The sequence below is a fragment of the Pholis gunnellus genome, assembly GCF_910591455.1.
Source record: "Pholis gunnellus genome assembly, chromosome: 14".
In the NCBI taxonomy this organism is placed as follows: Eukaryota; Metazoa; Chordata; class Actinopteri; order Perciformes; family Pholidae; genus Pholis; species Pholis gunnellus.
This window is the reverse complement of record NC_136541.1, coordinates 21,161,053-21,183,072: the sequence shown is the minus strand read 5'-3', so window position 1 is coordinate 21,183,072 and position 22,020 is coordinate 21,161,053. Positions and strand designations below refer to the sequence as shown.

Sequence of the window (22,020 nt, the reverse complement as noted above, 5' to 3'; positions counted from 1 at the left end):
TGTCCCTCACTGTGAACATTTGACTTTGAGGTTGCTTTAGAGAACATCTGAAAGTGGAAGTAAAGCTTGGAAGTACCCAGGCACAGATAGACAATCTGATCTGGTCATTTGTGCATACAGTAAGTGTGAAGTTCAAAGACTCCCAGTATCATTCCATTTCCATGGTCTGCTCTGACTTTTCTAGCCCTCAGGAGTTTGACATTTGGGCTTCTGAGTGAAATGTCTCAACGACTATTGAATTATTTGCCATTAAATATGGTACAGGCATTCATGTTCCCTTCAGGATGAATTTAAATAACTGTGCTGACTAATTTGCAGCATGGCCAATGAGTCCAACATAATCCCTATAAATGTCTCTATGTTCCATACAGAAGTCTACGGTCACATGTTGCTATTTATTGTGATTCACAGGTTGTTCCATTCTCATCTTCTGGCTAATGAATAAATCCACCAGACTGTTTGTGCTCACACTGGCGGCCATTGTCTTTTTCCCCTTCACTTTATTTTAGGAATTCTTCTGTGACTTGTCTAACAGCTGAAATACATGGGGAGCAGACGTAGGCGGGCGGACTTTTGTTCCTGATGGTTGCGACCAGCTTCGGTGCGAGTTTGGCCAAATGATACTGCAGTTGGTGATGCAGGGTTTAGAGGTGTAGGCTATATTAACTGGTACTGAACTAACTAACCTGATTGTTTGAACTACAGGATTATAGATGCACATTAAGTTGATTAATTAAATGTAAAGTTTCTCTTTTATTTGGGAGGCTTAGCACTGCTTCCTGTACTTAAGACACGCCCTCTTTTATTGCGTGTGTGTGTGTGTGTGTGTGTGTGTGTGTGTGTGTGTGTGTGTGTGTGTGTGTGTGTGTGTGTGTGTGTGTGTGTGTGTGTGTGTGTGTGTGTGTGTGTGTGTGTGTGTGTGTGTGTGTGTGGGGCTTGGTAGGGCCCTGGTGAAGGGGGGCCTCGTGGCTCTAGGCATGAGCAAGGGTTGTGGTGCTCAGTGCGCCCTCTATCCCTGCGGGGGGGGGAACACGGCCTCCTGTCTGACCGGGGCCAACGGTCCTCAGTGTGTTTCTGTGTCGATTTGTGGAATAGGAAGTCGACCGAGGGGTCGCCAAAGGATGATTCGACTCATTGATTTTCAGGGGCAGGACCTACAAATTTCCATCTCTGAAATTTCCACTGTGAACAGTATTATCTGGAACTACTTTCCACAGAACCAATGGGTCCAAATAAAATGTTGACTGCATGTTCTATGCGTCACTTTAAAGGTGACTTTAAAAAGCACACATGAGATTCCATGTATGTCTATTCTATTGGAGTGGATGCAGAGATCTCAAAACCTGGAGAAATGAACAAATCTATCTGTACTGCTACTGTAGTGCTGTTCCTCAAACTAGTGAACAGTTCAAGTGAGCCCTGGTGGCTGTTTACCAGCTGGCTGTGTGAATATGTGTAACTGTGTGAGAGTAAAGCAGGGTGTTGCTAAAAAAATACAGCTAAAAAACATCAATTGTCAAATGGAAAGTATAGCCTATTACCGAGAGACAGACATGTCATAATGATAATAATGATAATAATCATGATGACATGAGCCCAGACACGGAGAGAAAAGAGCCGAATAAGGCCAAAAAAGGATAAGGAGATTACTGTAGTCTGACTGTGGTGGCTGTTTGTGTGCTGGAGGGAGAGCGGGTGTGGAGGGGAGTGGGGGGGTGTAGCGGTTGGGACACTCCAATTTAGTTAATTTGGTGTCTTGTCTAAAAGCAGCCAGTCTGAAACTCAGTGAATCACTGAGTCGGCAGAGTCTGACTCAAAGCCACCTGCCTGGTCTGCTGTTTGCGTGTTGTTGACGTGACAGTGGGTACAAGTTAGTGGTTGGACCTTTTCAAAGGAAATTACAAGACTCTGGTCTGGTAAAACTGTATAAACAACATTTGACTTAATGGGAGGAACAGGAATTCAACTTTTTTACATGGTATTTGGAATACAAGTAAATATAACATTGATATCATCATAATTCTCCAAAACAAAGTGAGAAAAACAAATGCTGTCACGTCACTTGCTGTGACCGTTTTGGAAAACAATCTTAAAACATGGGGAACTTGACCCTGTGCTTCAAAAAATGTTTGTCTTAACTGTCTTTTTTTCTTATGAACTTCAGATTTTGTATCTGTAAGTGAAGAAGCTGTAAAGAAGACACAGAACAGGACATTGTGCAGTAGTGTACTACTTATTGATTTGAGGTAACATCACAGAGAGAGAGCATTACTGTCCGCTCTTTTGTCTGGATCTGACTGCATGATGATAATAATATATCTCACAGAAAACCTGTTCTACTGGTTATAGTAGGATTGATAGAGGTGACGGCTTCCTTATTGTCAAGTGTCCCACTAAAGGCCCCTTTACACTGCGCAATTCTGGTCTGTCTGAGACGAAAATGACCAATCATGAGAGAAACATGGTCCGAGATGCAGTGGGACACATCCACCTAAAGCCCATTTGGAGCTGTGGTGACCATAGACAGCCTGTTGCAATATTTCTGACAAATTCTCACAATGTGAAGGCTGCTACAAACACCAACCAATCAGAATACGATACTGGCTGGTGTGACATCTCATTGAGAAAAACAACACACTAACCAAAAGGATGGAGGTGAAACAAAATAGCAGCACTATGGCCAAGGCTTGTTTTTAGAGTAAATTACTGAAGCTAATGTAGCAACATTGGTGCAACACAATTCACCACCCATTCATTGGACAGTGTGAAAAGCTCAAACTGCCTTACACTCTGATATAATCATTATAATGATATAATATAATTATTTATAGATTGCAACACAGTGTGACGTGCAGTAAACGTACACACTTGTTGTTGTAATGCAGTCTAAAGCCATCTTTTTGGGTCATTAAACTTCAACTTTATATTAATCATCATGTACCTTCCATTAAATGTGACCTCTGCATGTAACCCATCCTAACCATTTTAGGAGCAGTGGGCTGCTGTAAAGCGCCCGGGTTCAGGCTCACGCTCAAGGACACGATCCAACCGCCGCTTCTATGTCAGGATAACCAATCCATGTGCAAAGAAGTTGACATTTTATGTGTTGGCATCTCCAGACTATAGTATGTGGCTGTAGTCAATGAAAAACACACATTGTAGGATTTACAGTTCTTTATAAAAAGGTGGTATGTGAACTGCATTGCCTTTTATCTGTATACATTAGAAGGATGAACAGTCCAGTCCTGAGATGAGGGTTCAAATTCAACTGTTCATAGAAACAACAGAACCAAGCTTTTGAAGACTGTTGTCTGAGATGGAGGCCCTGCTGCTGTCTCACTGCTCCTCCTGCTGGTCAGAGCAGGACATTACGGGGCTTTGATGCACAAAACATGGAATTCTACATTCACACACTCCTCCATCCCCAATAGTCTTTTGTTCTGCCTTTGCTGTCCTTTATTCCCTCCTCTTCATTTTCGATCTGCATTCAGGTGGTTTAATCAATGTCGTGAGAAAAAGAGTCTTCACTCTGTTCATGAAGGGTCACTAATCTAACAACTCCTTTCTTCTTGCAGTCACAGACGAGGATACAGTGAAGAGGTACTATGCCAAGTTTGAGGAGAAGTTCTTTCAGGCATGCGAAAAAGAGCTGGCCAAGATCAACACCTTCTACTCTGGTAATGACTACGACTACCACCACTGCTCTATGCACTCACACAGTCATCGACATTAGAGCTAGTTATCACTCATTTAGATATAGCTCTGACAGTTCGTTGTGCTCATTATCCTCAGAGGCTTTCTTTCTTTAACCTCGCCTTTGTCTCTTTTCCTCCAGAAAAGCTGGCTGAGGCTCAGCGGCGATTTGCCACGCTGCAGAACGAGCTGCAGTCATCGTTGGACGCCCAGAGGGAGAGCTGGGCTAACGGGCGGAGCCTGAGGAAGAGGAAGACTGTATTCGCCCTGTCGCAGCAGGAGCGATGCAAACACAGAAACATAAAGGACCTTCAGCTGGCCTTCTCCGAGTTCTACCTCAGCCTCATACTGCTGCAGAACTACCAGGTGCTTATTCACACACTCAAACTTCATCTGACTGTAGATGTGCACACAAAGAAAACAGAGGTCTGAAATTCTAATTCTACAATCGATCGAAATGAGCTTTCGATTTCAACCTTCCAAGTCAAAAGCAGGGTCAGCGATGTGGAGCTCCCAGTGTTCATTTTCTCTCTCCACCCCGCCTACTTTGCACACCCAAAAGTGTAGCTTAGCAGCTGCACTTCTCGTGACACCACGGCCACGGCTGGAGTCGGAGATGATGGAGAACAATCCTCCTGCTTCCTCTCAAAGGTTGACTCTTAGGCCTACAGCTGTTATAACATAAAACGTTTCACTCGACTTTTTATTAAGTATAGAGAGCAGCAGTCCACTTTAGATGATGTGGAACATTGTGACTGGCTTATAGAAATCCAGTCAAATAAGTTTGTGCATTTGAGTGGAGTAATACTAACACAGTAATCATAGATCTAGGCATCCTAGAACAATAATGTCCATTGGAAGGGTCGGGGTATCTGAACATGTTGAAATGTAATCAAATATTTTCATACAACCGAATTAATTCTTGGGCACAATACATTCAAACAGTAAGAATAGAAAACCTGTAGGTGTGGTGGAAAAAAAAGCTATTCAATAGTACCGAGTGAGTCCTATAATACTGAAACAAGAAACTTTGAGGAAAGAAGTCTGTCTTTAAAGTATGTATTCTCTGGTCAGAGAAGGCTTCACCGTCATACAGACTGCAGTTCAGTCTGCAGAGGATGAGCCAAGAATTCAGTTTCTGAGATGCTTCTAAGCATCTTAGCACACAGGGTGGGGGAACATCAGCTATTTACACTACAACAATTGATCAGCAGTTTGAAGCTCCCATTGACCCCTCCAGTCATCCCCTTCCTCTTCTGAGCCGTGTCACCCAAAGAGATCTGTCTTTATTACCCTTGATTACCCCTGGGAACATTCTCTGGTTAAACTGCACCCCCATTGAATTACTCCCTCATATCAAAGCAAAGGCAGAGATGCCCCATATAGTCCTGTTACCACTCTCCCAGGTACACAATCAAATGTCACATATATAGTTTTGTTAGTGAGTATGGCACATAAACTAAATCACATTAGAAATGTACTAGCACAGGGAAAATTCTCTATCACATAGGTTAAATAAATATCTAATATGACGATACATAGATATCAAATGTATACTAGCTTAGGAAATAATGATGCGACTTGAGCGTCTTGTATAGTTGAATGAAATTGAGACTAAGTGAAAAAAAAAACCAAAGCTACAGAAAGGCGATTGAGTAAGACCAAAACATTAAGCTATGCATTTTAAAACATGGTTTCCTTTTGGAAAAATAGAGGATTTTGATAGGCTTACTACATTTGTGGTCAATGTGTTTTTGCAATTATTGTTAACTATTTGTGTAGCTATTATCATTCTATTGGGGTCATTTGGATTGAGTGTTGCATTATGTAGCATAAAACATTTGATTTCACGTGTCATATAATAAAAACACGTATGTACTGATGTTTCTACTTTCTTTCTGCTCTGCGTTGCTAGAGAGGGAGGGGGGGCTCCACATGGCTCTCTGTTCACAGTAGCATTAAGCCTCAGCAGGAGAGGGGAAACAGTACTGCTGGTGTTTTTCATGCGTTTTTGCACACAATGTGTGAACGGCCCCTAACGCTAAAAGAGAGCTAGCAGCTAGCAGCTGGGTTTTAAGGATCATAACACAGGGATGCACAACAAAATGCAATTGTAACCCTTTCACTGCACAAGAAAAACATAACAAACTAAAACTGTATATACATCTATATCGACTTCTATCTATATATAGATATGGATATAGATATATAGATAGATGTCGGCCATATTGCCCAGAGAAATGTTTTTTCTTGCCGTTTACATTCCTACTGATGCAAATTCAAAAAATGCACAGTAATGTGCTAATATATATATACACACACACACACACACGGGGATATATTGCCCTTACAGTCTGCGCCTCTTCTGCTTTACTCAGAGTGAAGCAGATACGGAAGTGTCTTAAAACTTGCATTCTCTCTACTGACCAGCAGGAGGCAACCCCTGTTGTGAAAAGAAGTCTACGAGAAAATGACTCTACTTCTCACTTGAGTTATTACCTGAGTAAACATTGTCACTGTTTAAAGTCTATACTTTTGATTCTTTCATTAAACACCTCTTCCCCTCTCTCCCCCCCTGTCTGCGTCTGTGTCTGTGTAGAACCTGAACTTCACAGGTTTCAGGAAGATCCTGAAGAAGCATGATAAGATTCTGGAGACGTCGAGGGGGGCCGACTGGAGGGTGGCCCATGTTGAAGTGGCTCCATTTTACACATGCAAGAAAATCACTCAGCTCATCTCTGAGACCGAGGTGCTCACATATATGTATAGATATTCATTTAAACATGCTCAAATTCACATAGTCTTCATCAGCATTGCCATAGTTAAGTACAGTATTGCTTAAGATTGGTGAGAAACACTTCAAGAAACACAGCCATCACTATTATCAATTAGGAAGAGATCAATATTCAAAATTCTCTCTCTGTGTCTTTCAGGCGTTGGTCACTACAGAGTTGGAAGGTGGTGACAGGCAGAGGGCCATGAAGAGGCTGAGGGTTCCTCCCCTGGGAGCTGCACAGGTCACTCTCACACACACTTAATGATGTCACCAAATAAAAACCACCATCTCTAAATGTTCCAGCCCTCAAATACGACATTATTCCGCCAATGATGTAATGTTATGGTCTATATGACCATACAATGATACCATTAGCCCCACAAATAGACAATGTCAGGGTTCCCACGGTACCTGGAAACCATGGAAAACATGGAATTTATTTTTTCATTTTCCAGGTTTGGAAAAGTCATGGAAACTGAGCATAAGTGAACACTTGCATGGAAATTGAAACAGTTGTCCTGGAAAATTTTATTGGATGATGTGTAAAATAGTAATAAAATGAAACTATTGAGCACAGAATTAAGATGAGTTTATAAAAACCCTTTACATGTGAACAGCTTTTACTATAGATATAAATGGATGATCCCATGTTGTAGAGCATGCTCTTGGCATCCTATCTGGTATATTGGATGTTGGAATTTGATGCAGGCAACCTGGTGATATGGACTTTAAAAGTATAGTTTCGGATTGGTGGACTTCAGGAATAATAACCGAGAAACGTTACTCGCGATCTCAATAGAAGGGTCAAATACATGCATTTCCCAGCCAACACGGGAGCCTTGACATCTACAGTGAAACTTCTTATGCAAGTTTATCCTCAAATGTAAGTAGCTGTGTTTTAACTGTCTTGTAAACCTGGGTCTACCACACTAGGTGTCCTAGGGGGTTGTGTGTGTGAGGGGAGGGGGGCGCGGATGGGGGCGGAAAGCTTCAGGGGCCTATAGATCATCACTTAATATGGTACCTGGAAAATCAGGAGGTAGCATGGAATTTTTTTTCAAGGCAAGCGTGGGAACCCTGAATGTTACATCTCTATGATTTTACTTTCCTGATGTTATTTTTTCATCACTTGTATAACATCTACATTAAGAATTAGCTGTAAGTGTAGTTTCATTATAAGTTGGATTGTTTACTGAACAACAAGCTCAGAGAACCACATTAATGTTGAAGGACGGCCCAGTTATTTGACATATTTTGAATAACCCCTGGTATATTATATGTAAGACAGTAGTATTGTTCTCATTATTCTAGAGTGACAGGCTTTTGTTCATGTTTTGTGTGTCTGTCTGCCTGCAGCCTGCTCCTGCGTGGACTACCTTTAGAGTCGGGCTGTACTGCGGAGTATTCCTTGTCTTACTAGTCACTGTGGTCATTACAGGTAACGCATACATACACACACATACAAATCTCAAACAATTATTAAATAAGTAGTGCATCTCAGAATATTGCTCTGAAACCTTTAATCATTTAGTGACTCAGTTTTTACTTCCTGGACAATAACAGTCAGTATAGTGAAGGCATGACTGCCTCTGATTGGCTTACCCTGATATTCTTTCCTCACCAATCTCACTCCTCATGCCTAAACCTAACCAGCCCAACCAGCAAGTACTAGCCAATCAGAGCCAGTCCCTACAGTTCCTGTCCGGAGTGTCTGGACCAGAGATATACAGTACTTGGCAGTGAACACACTGTAGTTTCAGGGTAAAAGTGAGGTGTATTTTGTATTACTTTTTAAAGTTTCATAACCTATTTATGTCTTTTGCATTAAGGATATTGTTTGATATTACTAAGTTAGAATGAAGAAATAGGCTTTTTTCCATTTTTTAACTAAAATAATTATAACTTTTAATTATATAGCACCTTTAAAAACGAAAGTTACGAATGTAACTACGGTTCTATGAATCCTGGATGACCGCCAGAGGCAGTGTTTAACACTGGATATCTTCTGTCTCGCGCCTGCGCAGGTTGATTATTTATATCAACAAAGTCACCTGTGACCTCGGATGACCCCCCGTCGTCTATAAGTTCCGGTGTCATCCTGAGTTCAGTCCTACGGAATCTTCTCGCGAGTTCACGGGATTCCAATCATCCAGGATTCATAGAACCGTAGTTACATTCGTAACTTTCGTTCTATTTCATCCTTACTGACCGCCAGAGGCAGTGTTTAACACTGGATGACTTATATCAACAGAGTCATGAGGAATCACCATAACTACCTCGTATAGCTCCGGCAGAGAAATTGGCCAAAGAACCCTCCCCAGTGGGTGAGGGGTGGCAACCTTAAGTCTGTAGTGTTCGGTGAATGTGCTCGGTGATGCCCCTGAGGCCGCAGCACATAGATCCTCCACAGGCACACCTCTGTGTTGCCCCTGACGTGGAGACACCTTTGGTAGAGTGGCCCTTCACCCCGGATGGCCGAGCACGGTCGCTCGCCTTGTATGTATAGGCAATGGCCTCCACTATCCAGTGGGATAGGCGCTGTTTTTCTTTTAGAAGGAGCACAGCCCTTCTTAGGCTCACCATAACTGACAAAGAGCTGCTCCAACCGCCGTATGCCGGCGGTGGCTTCCACATAAGCTCTGAGGGCCCGCACTGGGCACAGCAGCCTTGACCTCTCCTCTCCTAATGGGGGGTCAAACTGCGCGAGCTGGATAGGCTGGTTGATATGTGAGCGTGTCAACACCCTTGGGAGAAAACGCTGCATTAGGCCACAAAGTGACACCCAAGCCATCTGAGTTCCACCTCAGACATGATTCTTTCACCGGAGAAAAAACATTTTGGCCGATAGCCATCTTGGCTCCGCCTGTGCCAGGGGTTCAAAAGGAGACAAGCATAGGGTATTTAGTACCAAGGGTAGGGCCTTCGGGGGACGCAATTGCAGAGCCCCTTAGGAAGAGGAACGCCAGTCTGTGGCTCTCTCCTGTGTCATTGTCGACCTTAGTATGCTGCCCCGAGATAGCGGCCATGTATACTCCAAGGGTTAGAGGGAGACCGGCCCTTATCTAGAAGGGACTGTAGAAAACTCAGTACAGCAGGCACGGGGCACTGTACTGGGACATTGTTCTGAGCCGCACACCAGTCAGAAAACAGCTTCCACCTGTTTTTGTACTGCAGATGGGTAGATCGCGCCCTGGCATTCAGAATAGTCAGTCTGACTGGTTCTATGCAGCCACTCAGCATCTGGTCGGGCCAGACCCATAGTTTAAGGCGGCAGGGATTGGGATACCAAGTCCGACCATCTAGTTGCGACAGGAGGTCCCTCCTGTCGGGGAAGAACTCTGAGAAGCATTGGCAAGATCAGAGGGTGGAAAGGCATAAAGAAGATCCTCTGGCCACGTGTGAGCCAGGGCATCTTGATCCAGAGGACTGGTCCTCTCCGTCAGGGAGAACCAGTGGGGGCAGTGGGTCGACATCACGTCTGGATGTAGCCGCCACTCTCCCGGTGGAGGCTTGTGACGGAACAGGAAAACCACAACCTGGTTCCGTTCTCCATTGCCCGAAGGCTGGTCAGGCGAGGGGCCGCCCAAGTCAGAAGGGCACGGTGATCCCCGTAGCAACTTCTGCAGATCTGGTGCCCCCTTGATGGTTTATGTGAAAACACAGCAGAGGTACATGCTTTCCCTTCAAATATGGGAGGAAGTGTTTGAGCACTTAGCTCTAGAACATTGGCTTGCCCCTGAGGTCTTTGAGCAGACAACTGCCCCCAAGCAGTCCTGTTCTGTCACACTGCACCTTGAGAGGCAGGTATCTGTTGTGACAATCTCCCGGCAGAATGGAACCGAGCCCATGGGGCCACCGTTTGCCAGATATGCACTCTCCCTCCATGGGGATAGAGTGAGTAGGCACTGTTTTGATACTATTATTGCCCTGTCTGTGCCACTTGGCATCCAAGTGAAGGCTGTTCAGCCATCAGCAAACCCAAGGGAACGACAGTCGAGACAGCTGTCAGTTTACCCAATAGGCGGAGAAAAGGATGTAGGGCAACCGTCTGCCCCCCGGAAGAGGTTGTGGGGGATCTTGTCCATAGGCTTGGGCAACAGATAGGCCCTCATAGAGCCACACTAATGAAGGTTATGCTCTGAAGAGGGCTCAGGTAGCTCCTCTCCATGTTCACCTTGAAGCCCCACCGGGCCACGTGAGAGAAGGCGAGCAGTGTCCTGAGGTGCCTGAAGCCGGGATGGCGCACAGGTCAGCCAGTCGTCTAAGTACAGCAGTACTTTCACGCCCTGTGATTGCAGGGGAAAAGGACAGCAGTAACACACCTTCTGAACACCCGTGGGAAGAAGGGAGAGTCCGAATGGAAGCACCCTGGACTGAAAGTGGTGGCCTCAAAAGGCAAAACGAAGAAGCTGCCTGTGGTGATGCACCATGGGAACATGGGAATAGGCGTCGACAGACGTGAACCACTCTCCCTTGGGAATCTGCTGCTGGGAGAAAAAAAACGACAGCCGGCCCGGAGACATAGTCTCCTGGCCCCCCTGCCTCTGGAGGTTATGGGGGTGACTGTTAGTCCCCAAGTTCGGAGATTGCCCGGCGGGGACTTAGGTAGGGTCGTATTGGTAGCTGGCCGGCCTCTCAGCGGGACGCTGAGGCCTGTGGCGGCTACTGGGGTAAGCTGGAGGCTGACAAAACGGCCTTGGGGAACCAAGTGGGACCCCTAGGTCTGCGGGGTGCAGGCATGTCCCTGTGAAGACGAGAGAACTGCTGCCTGGTCTGGCTAGCAGTTCGCTGAAGCGCCTGTATAGCAGCTGACCCGAACAGCTCACCAGGTTTGAACCTGGCGGAGAGTCTGGACCAGGGTGGACATCATACGTCCAAGTTCCCTCGACATGAGCGCAAACGCCTGCAATGAAGCCTCACTTAGGCTGGAGGCGAAAGCGTCGAAAGTAGCCTGCTGCAGAGAAGCTGCGAGGGCAAGCATGAGTTGGGAGAGGGAGTTGCCGATACAGTCCACAGTGCTGCTGTGTCATAAGCCCTGGATAGCAGGTCATCCTTGACCCAATGTTGGGATCGAGGGTACCTGGCATCGGGCCTCAGATTCTCCTCAGGGGAAAACTATGAGGGACGCAATAGTCAGCTAAATGATTGGCATACATGCAAGGCCAAATTTGCCAGCTCCTGCATGGCCGTCAGGTTCGGCCATCTGATGTAAGGCAGGAGAGAGCCCTGGTGTCTCTCCAGCATGCATGCAACTCCCTTAGATATTCCTCGGAGGGAGGAACAGAAAAGGTGGTGAGGGCGGGAAGGTGCCTGAAGAAGGCACTCGCAGGCGGAAGTTCCGGCTGCTGTGTATTCCACTGCAGGCGTGCCAGCACCATGCAAAATGATCAGGGTAGGTTGAGCTGGATTCAGCTGTCCTGACGGGGGGGTAAAACTCAAGCATCAGGTGTTCCATTTCGGCCAGCCTAGCAGGCCTTACTGCTCAAGGCATGATGCCGCAGGTCCTGCCTGGGTTCTCCGAGAGGCCCTCCCTCAGATACTCGAGGCTAAGGCAAGAGGTCATGGCCGTCCTCAGGCTGAAGAGGAGCTATACAGGTCCTACAGCCGGGAGAGTTTAACATGGCCGCAATTCTGGGGGAACCCATGTCCCACTAGTTGATGCGGAATTCCAAGTCAGTCTGAGCGGGAGCGCTCTGCTGAATGTTGAGAGAACAGGCAGGGGGCAGTGAGAGGGGAGTGATCTCTTCGGACACTCTCTTCACTTGGACAGTCGCTGCAGATATTGGTGACCCACCAGTTAGCTTGAGCGAGAGCACTCTGCCACTGTGGAACAGACCAAAAAACAGTCCTTACAGTGAGAGGGGAGTGAGGACACTCTTCACTAGGACATTCGCTGCAGATATTGGTGTCGCGCCAGTTAGCTTGAGCGAGAGCACTCTGCCACTGTGGAAACAGGCCCAAAAAAACAACAACAGTCCTTACAGTGAGAGGGGAGCGAGGACACTCTCTTCACTAGGATATTTGCTGCAGATATTGGTGACCCACCAGTTAGCTTGAGCGAGAGCACTCTGCCACTGTGGAAACAGGCCAAAAAAACAGTCCTTACAGTGAGAGGGGAGCGAGGGCACTCTCTTCACTAGGACAGTCGCTATAACTAGTGGTGTCCCACCAGTTAGGCTGAGCGAGGACACTCTGCTAACTGTGACAGCCGTAAGGTTACAAAGTCAATGGACACAGTCCCAGTACCAGCTTTATCTAGCTAGCATCTCACCAAGTTAGCCTGAGCGAGGACACTGCTAACTGTGAAATCTGTCAGATGTCAAATTAAATCCCAATGGACACAATGTCAATGTCGATCTAATGGAACTAGTCTCTCACCCAGTTTGCCTGAGCGGAAACACTCTGCTAACTGTGATAGCCATAATGTTACAAAATCAGTGTACACAATGCTAATGCCGATCTAGTAGAACTAGCATCTCATCAAGTTAGCCTGAGCGGAACCACTCGCTAACTGTGATAGCCGTAATGTTACAAAATCAGTGTACACAATGCTAATGCTGATCTAGTCGAACTAGCATCACATCAAGTTAGCCTGAGCGAAGACACTGCTAACTGTGATAGCCGTATCTGTGAAGGGCGGAATGACGGCGTAATTCTACGCTCTCGTCGGTATGCCACTCGATTAGCTAGAGCGGAAGCGCTCTGCCAACTGTGGAAAACGAACAACTGTTATAGAAAACAATATTAATCGATCTCACCGATTGCTGTCTTCACGACTTCGGTGGCCCTTATCAGACTGGTGATGACCGATTAAAATAATAACAATAAAACAATAAAAGCGTCTGCTTATTACTTTCCATTTGTTTGAATTGTGCAAATAAAAGTCAACCTCTCCCCTACAGTTTGCAACAGCAGCATGTGATGTGGTAACAACATGGCTTGGTTTAAAACGCACTCATAGGCTCATCATTTAATGCTAATAAGGAAAACAAACTTTACAATATACTATAACACCAAATGTCAACATATAGAAAATCTAGGACAGAGAGCCAAGTGTGTACTGTGTACTCGAGCGTAGATGTAGAAGTGTGTTGGGTCTCAAGATAAACAGAAAGGTAATCCAGGCCCTTCACAAAGTACTGTAACAAAAGAAGCCTTCTACACATAAAGACAGGTGGAATAGAACTAAAGTAGTGTTGCAGTTAATAAAATCACTTTGGGTAAGTTGTATCTGTTAATATTAACAACAATTCTACTTGAAATCTCTAACTGATCAAAATAAATACATCTTAAATCTTTAGTCTGCACAACAGCATCACAGTAAGGGCAATGCATCCATTTCAAGGTGAACCTTTTTGTATCTGCTGAAGATATGAATGCATGAAGCTGTCTAAAAGAAACAACTCTAATACTCGCACAGTTACTTTAAACTATGGGACTTGAGTTTTTTACCACGTGCATTAAATTGTGACTTAAACAATCTGCTCCACATATTATGATTTTGATTCAACATGAAGCCCCATGGTATGTTTACCATGGGGCTTCTGCCTTGTAAAGAAGTTTATAAGTTGGTCACTGAATGATCTGATGTATGTGTTCTCACTCTCTTTCTCTGGTTGAGCACTTGTATCATTTTCCTTGTCTCTTTCTGTCCATACATCATACACTCTTTTTCCACATCTCTCTACCTGTCACCAGGAGCTGTGGTGATCCGTAGTGCTGATGTTTGGCCTATGGTCAGGATCTACAGAGGAGGCTTCCTTTTAATAGAATTCCTCTTCCTGTTAGGTATGCACACACACACACAAACATGATACGATGCTAAGTTGGGAGTCAAGTTTCTGTTCATTCAATTCAGGACAAGGAAGGAAGGAAGGAAGGAAGGAAAGCAAGTCTAAATAATACATACGTTTACCTTCCACCTGTCCCACTGTTTCATCTTCCAGGCATCAACACCTACGGCTGGAGGCAGGCGGGAGTGAACCATGTACTCATTTTTGAACTCAACCCCAGAAACAACCTGTCACATCAACATCTGTTTGAGGTCCAAGCACACACATGCACACATTGTGTCAAACAAATGGCTTAAGGCCCACAAAATGAGATGGAAATAGTAACTTAGTAACCATGTGCATTTGTATCAGTTGTTGAGTGTATTTTCATGCTGATGAATTGTGTGTGTGTGTGTGTGTGTGTGTGTGTGTGTGTGTGTGTGTGTGTGTGTGTGTGTGTGTGTGTGTGTGTGTGTGTGTGTGTGTGTGTGTGTGTGTGCAGATTGCAGGTCTGTTGGGGGTGCTGTGGTGCGTCAGCCTGCTGTCCTGTCTCTTCAGTGATAGCATCCTGGTACCAATGCAGGCTAACCCTCTTGCCCTCTACGGCCTCTTCTTCCTCTTCCTCATCAATCCCTTCAAGACCTGCTACTACAAGTCACGCTTCTGGCTGCTCAAACTCTTGGTAACATCATACATACAGTCTTTCTATTTGCTTTTCTGTACAATATTTGTCACCACTGTTCATCTTTAATGTCGTTCTAGGAAAAAGTGTCTATCTTGCATTTGAGTGTTTTGGCTGAGCAGCAGGCGGTACAACTATAAGACATACATATTCCTTTTTTTGTCCATAATACATTTAAACTAAAATGTCCAAGTAATTGATGAATTGTTTCAGGGGCTTGTAAAAGTATGCAACCCCCTTAAAAGTTATCAGGTTTGTTTGAATTTCAAATGGTACCTAGACATGTTTTCCACTGTTTTTATTGCAGTCTCATATTCTCATCATTTTTTTTAAGCCAAAGATGAAATATTTTTCAGCAGACCTTTTTAAAGAAAGTTAAAAACTGAAAAGTGCTGCGTGCATAGGTATTCAACCCCATCAATTACCTAGACTGTGGTGGCCCACCAAAGTCAACTTTGCCCCGCCACAGTTTCATAATGAACAGAGAGCATTTCCTGTGTAGCGGTGCGACTCTAGTTCGGCTCGGAGAGTGAAATTGTCTCGCGGCCGTGTCCGACTTTCAACAGCACTCGCCTGGACGAGCTGCTTCCTGGGGGCCATTAACTTAATTAATTAAGTGCAGCTGTGCTCCGTCTCCCCGCGGGGAGCGACATATGGTCTGCAGGGATGTCGGCAACGCACCGGGTCTTGAAACACGGACCCAGTCTCGTTTTCTCATGCTTTGTGAGTGTGGCTTTTTTGCCGCGTCATCACCATTCACATCCATACAACCAATGTGTTTAAGATTGTATTATTTACAAGAGCTCAGTGTAAAAATACTCTGTTACAAACAATAGTCCTGCATTCAAAATGTAAAAGTGCAAAAGTATTAGCGTAAAAATATACTTAAAGTAACGAAAGTAATGTTATACTTATTATGCAGAATGTCACATTTCAACTAATGTATCGCGGTCGGCCTTTATCACTGGATTATAATTATTGATGCATTAATGTGTTCATTACCAACGTTCCAGCTGGTAAAAGTGGAGCTCATTTTAACTACTTTATATGTTTAATAATTAGGTTATATACTATGAAGTAATACATCATGGTGTATTAGTTCATTCATATTTTGTATTAAGAATCTGAATCTGCAAAGAAGCCTAATTAGTAACTATCAATGTCAAATACATATGCTAAAGGTGAAAGTACAATATTTCCCTCTGAAATGTAGTAGAAGTATAAAATTATCTAAATTGGAAATATTCAAGTAAAGTACAAGTACCTCAACATTGTACTGAAGTAGTCTACATGTACTTAGTTACATTCTCACACTACTAGAGTGAGAGCACAAACTTCTTCACAAGAGCGCAAAGTTGTTGTTAGATCTAGCCTCTTGATTTGCTCTCAAAGTGCATCTGATTGATGCGTTTAACTTAGAAATGTACAAAATGTTCTTCCAGTGAAGCGTGCCCCTGGACCTCCCTAGAGGGTCCGCCGACCATAGTCCCACAAAGTCCTGTGGGGAACACTGCCACCCCTACACATCACAACGTGGTACAGCCCCCTTCTGCTGCTTTAATAGCATTGTATTATTGGGGAAGTATCTATCAGCTGTGCACACTGTGAGGGAGGGATCTCTCCCCATCCATCATGGCACATTTGCTCCAGCTTAATCAGGTTCAATTGATGACGCTTGTGGAATTTTCCAAATAGTGCCACAGATTCTGGATCGGACTGAAATCTTTGTTTGTAGAACATTCACCTTTTGTCGTTTAAATGTTCCTTTGTTGCTTTGGCCCAGTAGGGCCATTGTCCTGCTGAAAGGTGCACTTTCTCCGAAGCTTTGGTTTTTTAGTGGACTAAGCAGGTTCTCCTTCAGAATCTCCCTGTTCCATCTATTCTTTCTCCAATTCTATCAAGATGCACAGTCCCTGCTGAGGAAAAGCATCCCCACAGCCATGGGCATGGTTTTTGTTTAGGCATGGGCCGTGATAGGTTTGTGTCACACGTAGCGCATCTTGGTCTCTGACAACAGAACCTTGTCCCACATCTTAGCTCTCAGGCTCTATGGCAAACTCCAGACGTTCTTTGATATGTTCTTATTTGAGTGATGGTCAGTTTTATGCAAAGGTCTTGACATGGTTAACTGGTGCATCTTCGCTCCACTCAGTCACTGATGTCTGCAGCTCCTTCAAAGTGATTGTTGGATTGTTGCTGGCTTCCATCACTCAGCTTTGATGCTGAGTTTAGAGGGAGGGGTGATATAATGCAGTGTCCATCTCCTTACTATTGATCCAACACTGCTCACTGGAACATCACAACACTCTGATATTATTTTGTGTATGTCTACTACTTTATCTCTAACTTCCTTACAATGCTCTTTGATCTTCATTTTCACATCTTTCCTTCAGATGCACAATCTGACCAATAGTACTTCAGTTTTATTAAGTATTTAAAAAGTAATTTAGTGTTTTAATGTTTCACAGGTCGAGACCAATTGTAAGCAAATTGTGTCCTCAATGTTTCTCATGTGTGTAAACATGAAATGCCTTTTAAGTACTTGTGCAAACATCACATTTACATTTTTCATTTTTCTGCACAATATATTCTGATAATAAATCAATGTCACATTGAAATTTTAGTATATTTTTTTTGGGGGGGGATATACTTTTGATATTGAAATGAGTTTGACTGCAGCGATAGTAGCCACAAATAAAACCGTATCGTCAGCATACATTTGTAGCCCAACTCCTGTGAAACTAAGAAGGTGTATTTATCATTTCGCTGGATCTTTAAGGTCTTCAGGCACCATCAATGTGCTGAACTACAAAGTGTGATTTAGTCATCATTGAGAAAGGTTTAAATGCCGGTCGAGTCCATCACAACACCCAAAATACAGAGCAAATGCAAATGGACTAAGTGTAAAATCAATGAGTGAATGGAGAACAGTGATGTAATCCACTTTGACAGAGCTTACCAGTGAATGCTTCAGTCTCTGACACCGTCCTCTCTGTCCCTCTTTCACAGTTTCGAGTGGTGACGGCTCCGTTTCATCATGTTGGCTTTGCAGACTTCTGGCTGGCTGACCAGTTGAACTCTCTTGGTGTGGTTCTGATGGATCTGGAGTATATGATCTGTTTCTACAGTTTTGAACTAGACTGGAAAAAACACGATGGACTCATTAGCAGTCAAGGTGAGACTAAACAATGAAAGGCTGTAAAGACTGATCCAATGATGACCGTGTCATAACCACACCGTTTGCCTGCTGTTCTCTGCAGGTACCGATGTGTGTAATTCCTACTCCTATGGCGTCCGTGCGGTGATCCAGTGTCTTCCTGCTTGGTTCCGATTCGTCCAGTGTCTCCGACGTTACCGCGACACCAAACGGGCATTCCCTCACCTGGTGAACGCGGGGAAATACTCCACTTCCTTCTTTGTTGTCACCTTTGCTGCCCTGTACAGCACACATAAAGGTAGAATGGACACTACACTTCTTTGGTGTATTCAATTCGCAGAGGGCAAAGCCTACACATACACCTTTATTGGAATATTCATTACAGATGGCACCAGGCCTTTATATCAAACAGACCTTTATTACTAATAATAATTTAGGAAGCTGTCTCCCTGTGTTCTTAACTTCTACTGTTTCACTGTTTTCTTGATAAACATGATAAACTACAACAAAAGTCCTGTCATACTCCCCATCCTGAAAAACAAGATTCACAGTCACAACTAGAGAAAGTATTTTCTTCAGGATGTTCATTCCAGTTAGTTATTAGAAATGATGCCAAAGACCATGAGAAAAGCATACTTAACAGTCAGACAACAACGTGTTATTTCTTTAAAGAAAAAGGATCTTATCCAGTTCTTGTTTATTTCCTCTGTGGGGCGTCAGTGCTTCTGTTTGGCCACTGAATGTATAGTTTAAAGCAGCTTTTCCTGTTCTGTACAAGCTACTCTGAGGAACTTTCATTTTTGTGTTGATTTTGGCGGTCCCTGTGGACAGAAGCAGTAATGTTTCTGAGCACCAGACTCCCTTTAGAAAACCTCTAATTTTCCTGCAGCAGGGTCTGACAGTCTGCCCCGTTCAGTCCCGGTTCTGGTTCTCCTGCTGCCAGTGTCAGAGCTCCTCCTCCCGTTGGAGCTCTGACTGCAAGTTGGAGGCAGCAGCAAAGCCGGATCGGTTGGTCTCTGCCGGAGGTCCCGCTGGAGCCTGAGCTGAAGGAGCTGAAGAAGTCTGATTTTGCGTGGAATCCGACCAATGACGAGCTTTAAGAATAACAATATAGAAATAGCCAATCTTCTCTCTAATGGTCTTCTTTCATTTTGGAGGCTTCAGTATTAAATTCTTTCATAACCAGTTAAAAGTTCCTCATAGTAACTTTAAGTGAAAAATACAGATTTCTGAGTTATTAGAAAACATATCAATTTTAAACTTACAAATCTGATGCTATACCAGCTGTCACACCTCACACCCGTCTCTCTCTCTCCTCCTTAGTTGAAGCTCCCGGTGACGCCAAGATCTTCCTCTACTTGTATATCGGCTGTTTGGTGGTCAGCTCATGTTACACACTCGTCTGGGACCTGAAGATGGACTGGGGCCTGTTCGACCGCAACGCAGGGGAGAACACCTTTCTGAGAGAGGAGATAGTCTACCCACATAAGGTATTTCTCCACACAAGGAGAGTAGTCTGATCCTTTCAGTACCCGTCCCTGACTGAATATTAACTGCAGTGTGATGATGTGTTCTCCCTGTTTTCTGTCTCTCCCGTCAGGCCTATTACTACAGTGCTATAGTGGAGGACGTCCTGTTGCGCTTTTCATGGACTTTAACCGTCTCCCTCAGCACAGTTACTGGGTTACACGGCATCTCTGACATACTGGCGACTATACTTGCCCCCATGGAGGTCTTTAGGTATCATCGTTCTATTTCCTTCTTCTTCCCCTTTTTACTTTCCTCCCCTTAGTCCCTTAGGGTTAATAGTCATTTATATTATTATTTTCCCTGATCATCATTCCATAAAATGTCAAATAGTTTTGTCTGATCAACCATCAAAAATTCAAATACATTTCAGTCGTCAGTTACAAAGATAGAGAACATTGTCCATATTAAAAGCTGTAAAAAGCAAATGTTTGTCATGTGTAACACTTTAGATAAGCCGTTAATTGACTATCCACATTGTTTGTGATTTAAATTGAATCACCAATATATTAATCAGATAATTGTTTCAGCACTATTGGGAATCAAATGACTAGACATTTTACAGTACTCCTATTATAATGTCCTGTACTGCTGCACTGCTTCAGCATTGCAGCAGTACAGGACACAGCATTTCCTGTCTGTGAATGCTTGAATTATTTTAAATAGAATGAAAAGAAAGATTTGTCATTTAAATCTATTATCTAATGATCTTTTATTTTCTATTAAATCAATCGACTAATCAAGTCATCACCCATGTCCCCCCTAACTTAGAAGAAAACATGTGAATACTGATAAAGCATGCGATGACATGAGGATGTGGTCCATTGTTATTCACTGTTGTTAGAATATTTAATATGCGATGTCAAATTGCTTCTCCTTCCAGACGTTTCGTATGGAACTTCTTCCGATTGGAGAACGAACACCTGAATAACTGTGGTGAGTTCAGGGCCGTCAGAGACATCAGCGTGGCTCCGCTCAATGCTGACGACCAGACACTGCTGGAGCAGATGATGGACCAGGAGGACGGAGTCCGGAACCGGCAGGGCAAGAAGAGCTGGAAGAGGAGCTACAGCATGAGTCTACGTAGACCACGACTGGCCTCACAGTGAGTCTCAACAGTAACAGACGTCAACGAGATATGGGAACACACGAAGCTGATGGGTTACTGCAGATTGGAAGGTTGAAAAATATGGATTAAGATCATCCTCACCAATCTGTAATCCTCTTCTGTAGAGCTATAGCTAGCAATTCATTGGCCACGTCACCAGAAGAGAAAAGCTAAGGTCTTGGCATTCCCTGGGTGTCGGGATCTATAGTGGGCAGAGGAGCTCCTGTATAAGATCAAGGAACAGGTTACCAGCTGATGCAAAATGTTTCAAAAGTACAGGAGGAGGAAATGAGTGGGAAAACGTATGGTTAAGAAAATGTACTGCCAGAATTTAGCTTGATTTGAATATAACTTACAAATTACAAATTACATTTAGCCTTTCTTATTGCAGATGTACATTTGTTTTCGAGATGTCGGGAATCATTTTGCCATCGACGCTTACATATAAAGTCACAGTTTCATCACTGTAAGAATTAAAGAAGCTACAATATCTAGATGTCAAGTTCAAGTCATAGTCCAGACTTAAAGACAGGAACGCAGAACGGACAGCTGACTGTGACTGTGTTCATTTACAGGCTTATGATATCAATGTCCGTATAGAGCACCATAGCTCTGACTATGACTACATGTGTGTATTCTGTTCAATGAATGTGTTGCAGATGTATTCTCATGGCGTGTGTGACAATATTTAACCCTTATTCTTTCAGCTGAAACAACGGCGGTGTGAAACAGACTTGGAAGCAAATAAAAAAAAAAGAAGAAATCCGTATATATTCCTTTATCATATCTATTTATCATGTGTGTCAGCTTCTTGAGCCGTGTGTTGCAGTGTGACATGATGGAGTCGTGTCTTACAGTCGCGTTACTTTGCTCAGGTTATAGGTTATGCAAGGAAACCTTCTTACCGCTTTGAATTATATTTTTATATTCATTTTTTATTTGCCCACAAGTGTGTTTCACACCGCCAGGTTGCAGCTCAAAGAACAAGGCTAAAATATTGTCACCCATGCCAAGTATCTTCTATTTCACATCAAAGCAACACTTTAAGTTCCAGAATACGCTCATGTAATTCTAGTCTAGCTCTTTCGTGCCCTAGATGAAGCAGTGAAGTCTTTTCATTTACACAATCTGCGCTTTATTACCAGCTGTCCTTCCTTCATTTGTCCTTTTAAACTTTGTTACATATTTGTATAATATTATAATTTGCTCTTGATTTGTAAAATATGCCGCAGACAGCAGACTTGTCCAGGTTTGTGATAGGTTATACACTGCAAACACCGCCCCTCTCACACACACTCACACACA

General features: G+C 43.8%; 1 protein-coding gene across 1 annotated transcript in view; it reads left to right on the top strand.

Moving 5' to 3' along the window:
* The window catches only part of LOC306706376 (xenotropic and polytropic retrovirus receptor 1 homolog), a 57,901-nt gene that overhangs the window by 29,132 nt on the left and 6,749 nt on the right, over positions 1–22,020 (top strand). The window contains exons 3-15 of the mRNA XM_079173439.1: positions 3,576–3,677; positions 3,836–4,059; positions 6,293–6,442; positions 6,627–6,710; positions 7,826–7,907; positions 14,168–14,257; positions 14,416–14,513; positions 14,744–14,923; positions 17,933–18,098; positions 18,184–18,378; positions 19,404–19,570; positions 19,681–19,820; positions 20,491–20,712. Of these exons, the coding sequence (XP_079029565.1) occupies positions 3,576–3,677; positions 3,836–4,059; positions 6,293–6,442; positions 6,627–6,710; positions 7,826–7,907; positions 14,168–14,257; positions 14,416–14,513; positions 14,744–14,923; positions 17,933–18,098; positions 18,184–18,378; positions 19,404–19,570; positions 19,681–19,820; positions 20,491–20,712 (1,900 nt within the window). The remainder of the gene's footprint in view (positions 1–3,575; positions 3,678–3,835; positions 4,060–6,292; positions 6,443–6,626; positions 6,711–7,825; positions 7,908–14,167; positions 14,258–14,415; positions 14,514–14,743; positions 14,924–17,932; positions 18,099–18,183; positions 18,379–19,403; positions 19,571–19,680; positions 19,821–20,490; positions 20,713–22,020) is intronic.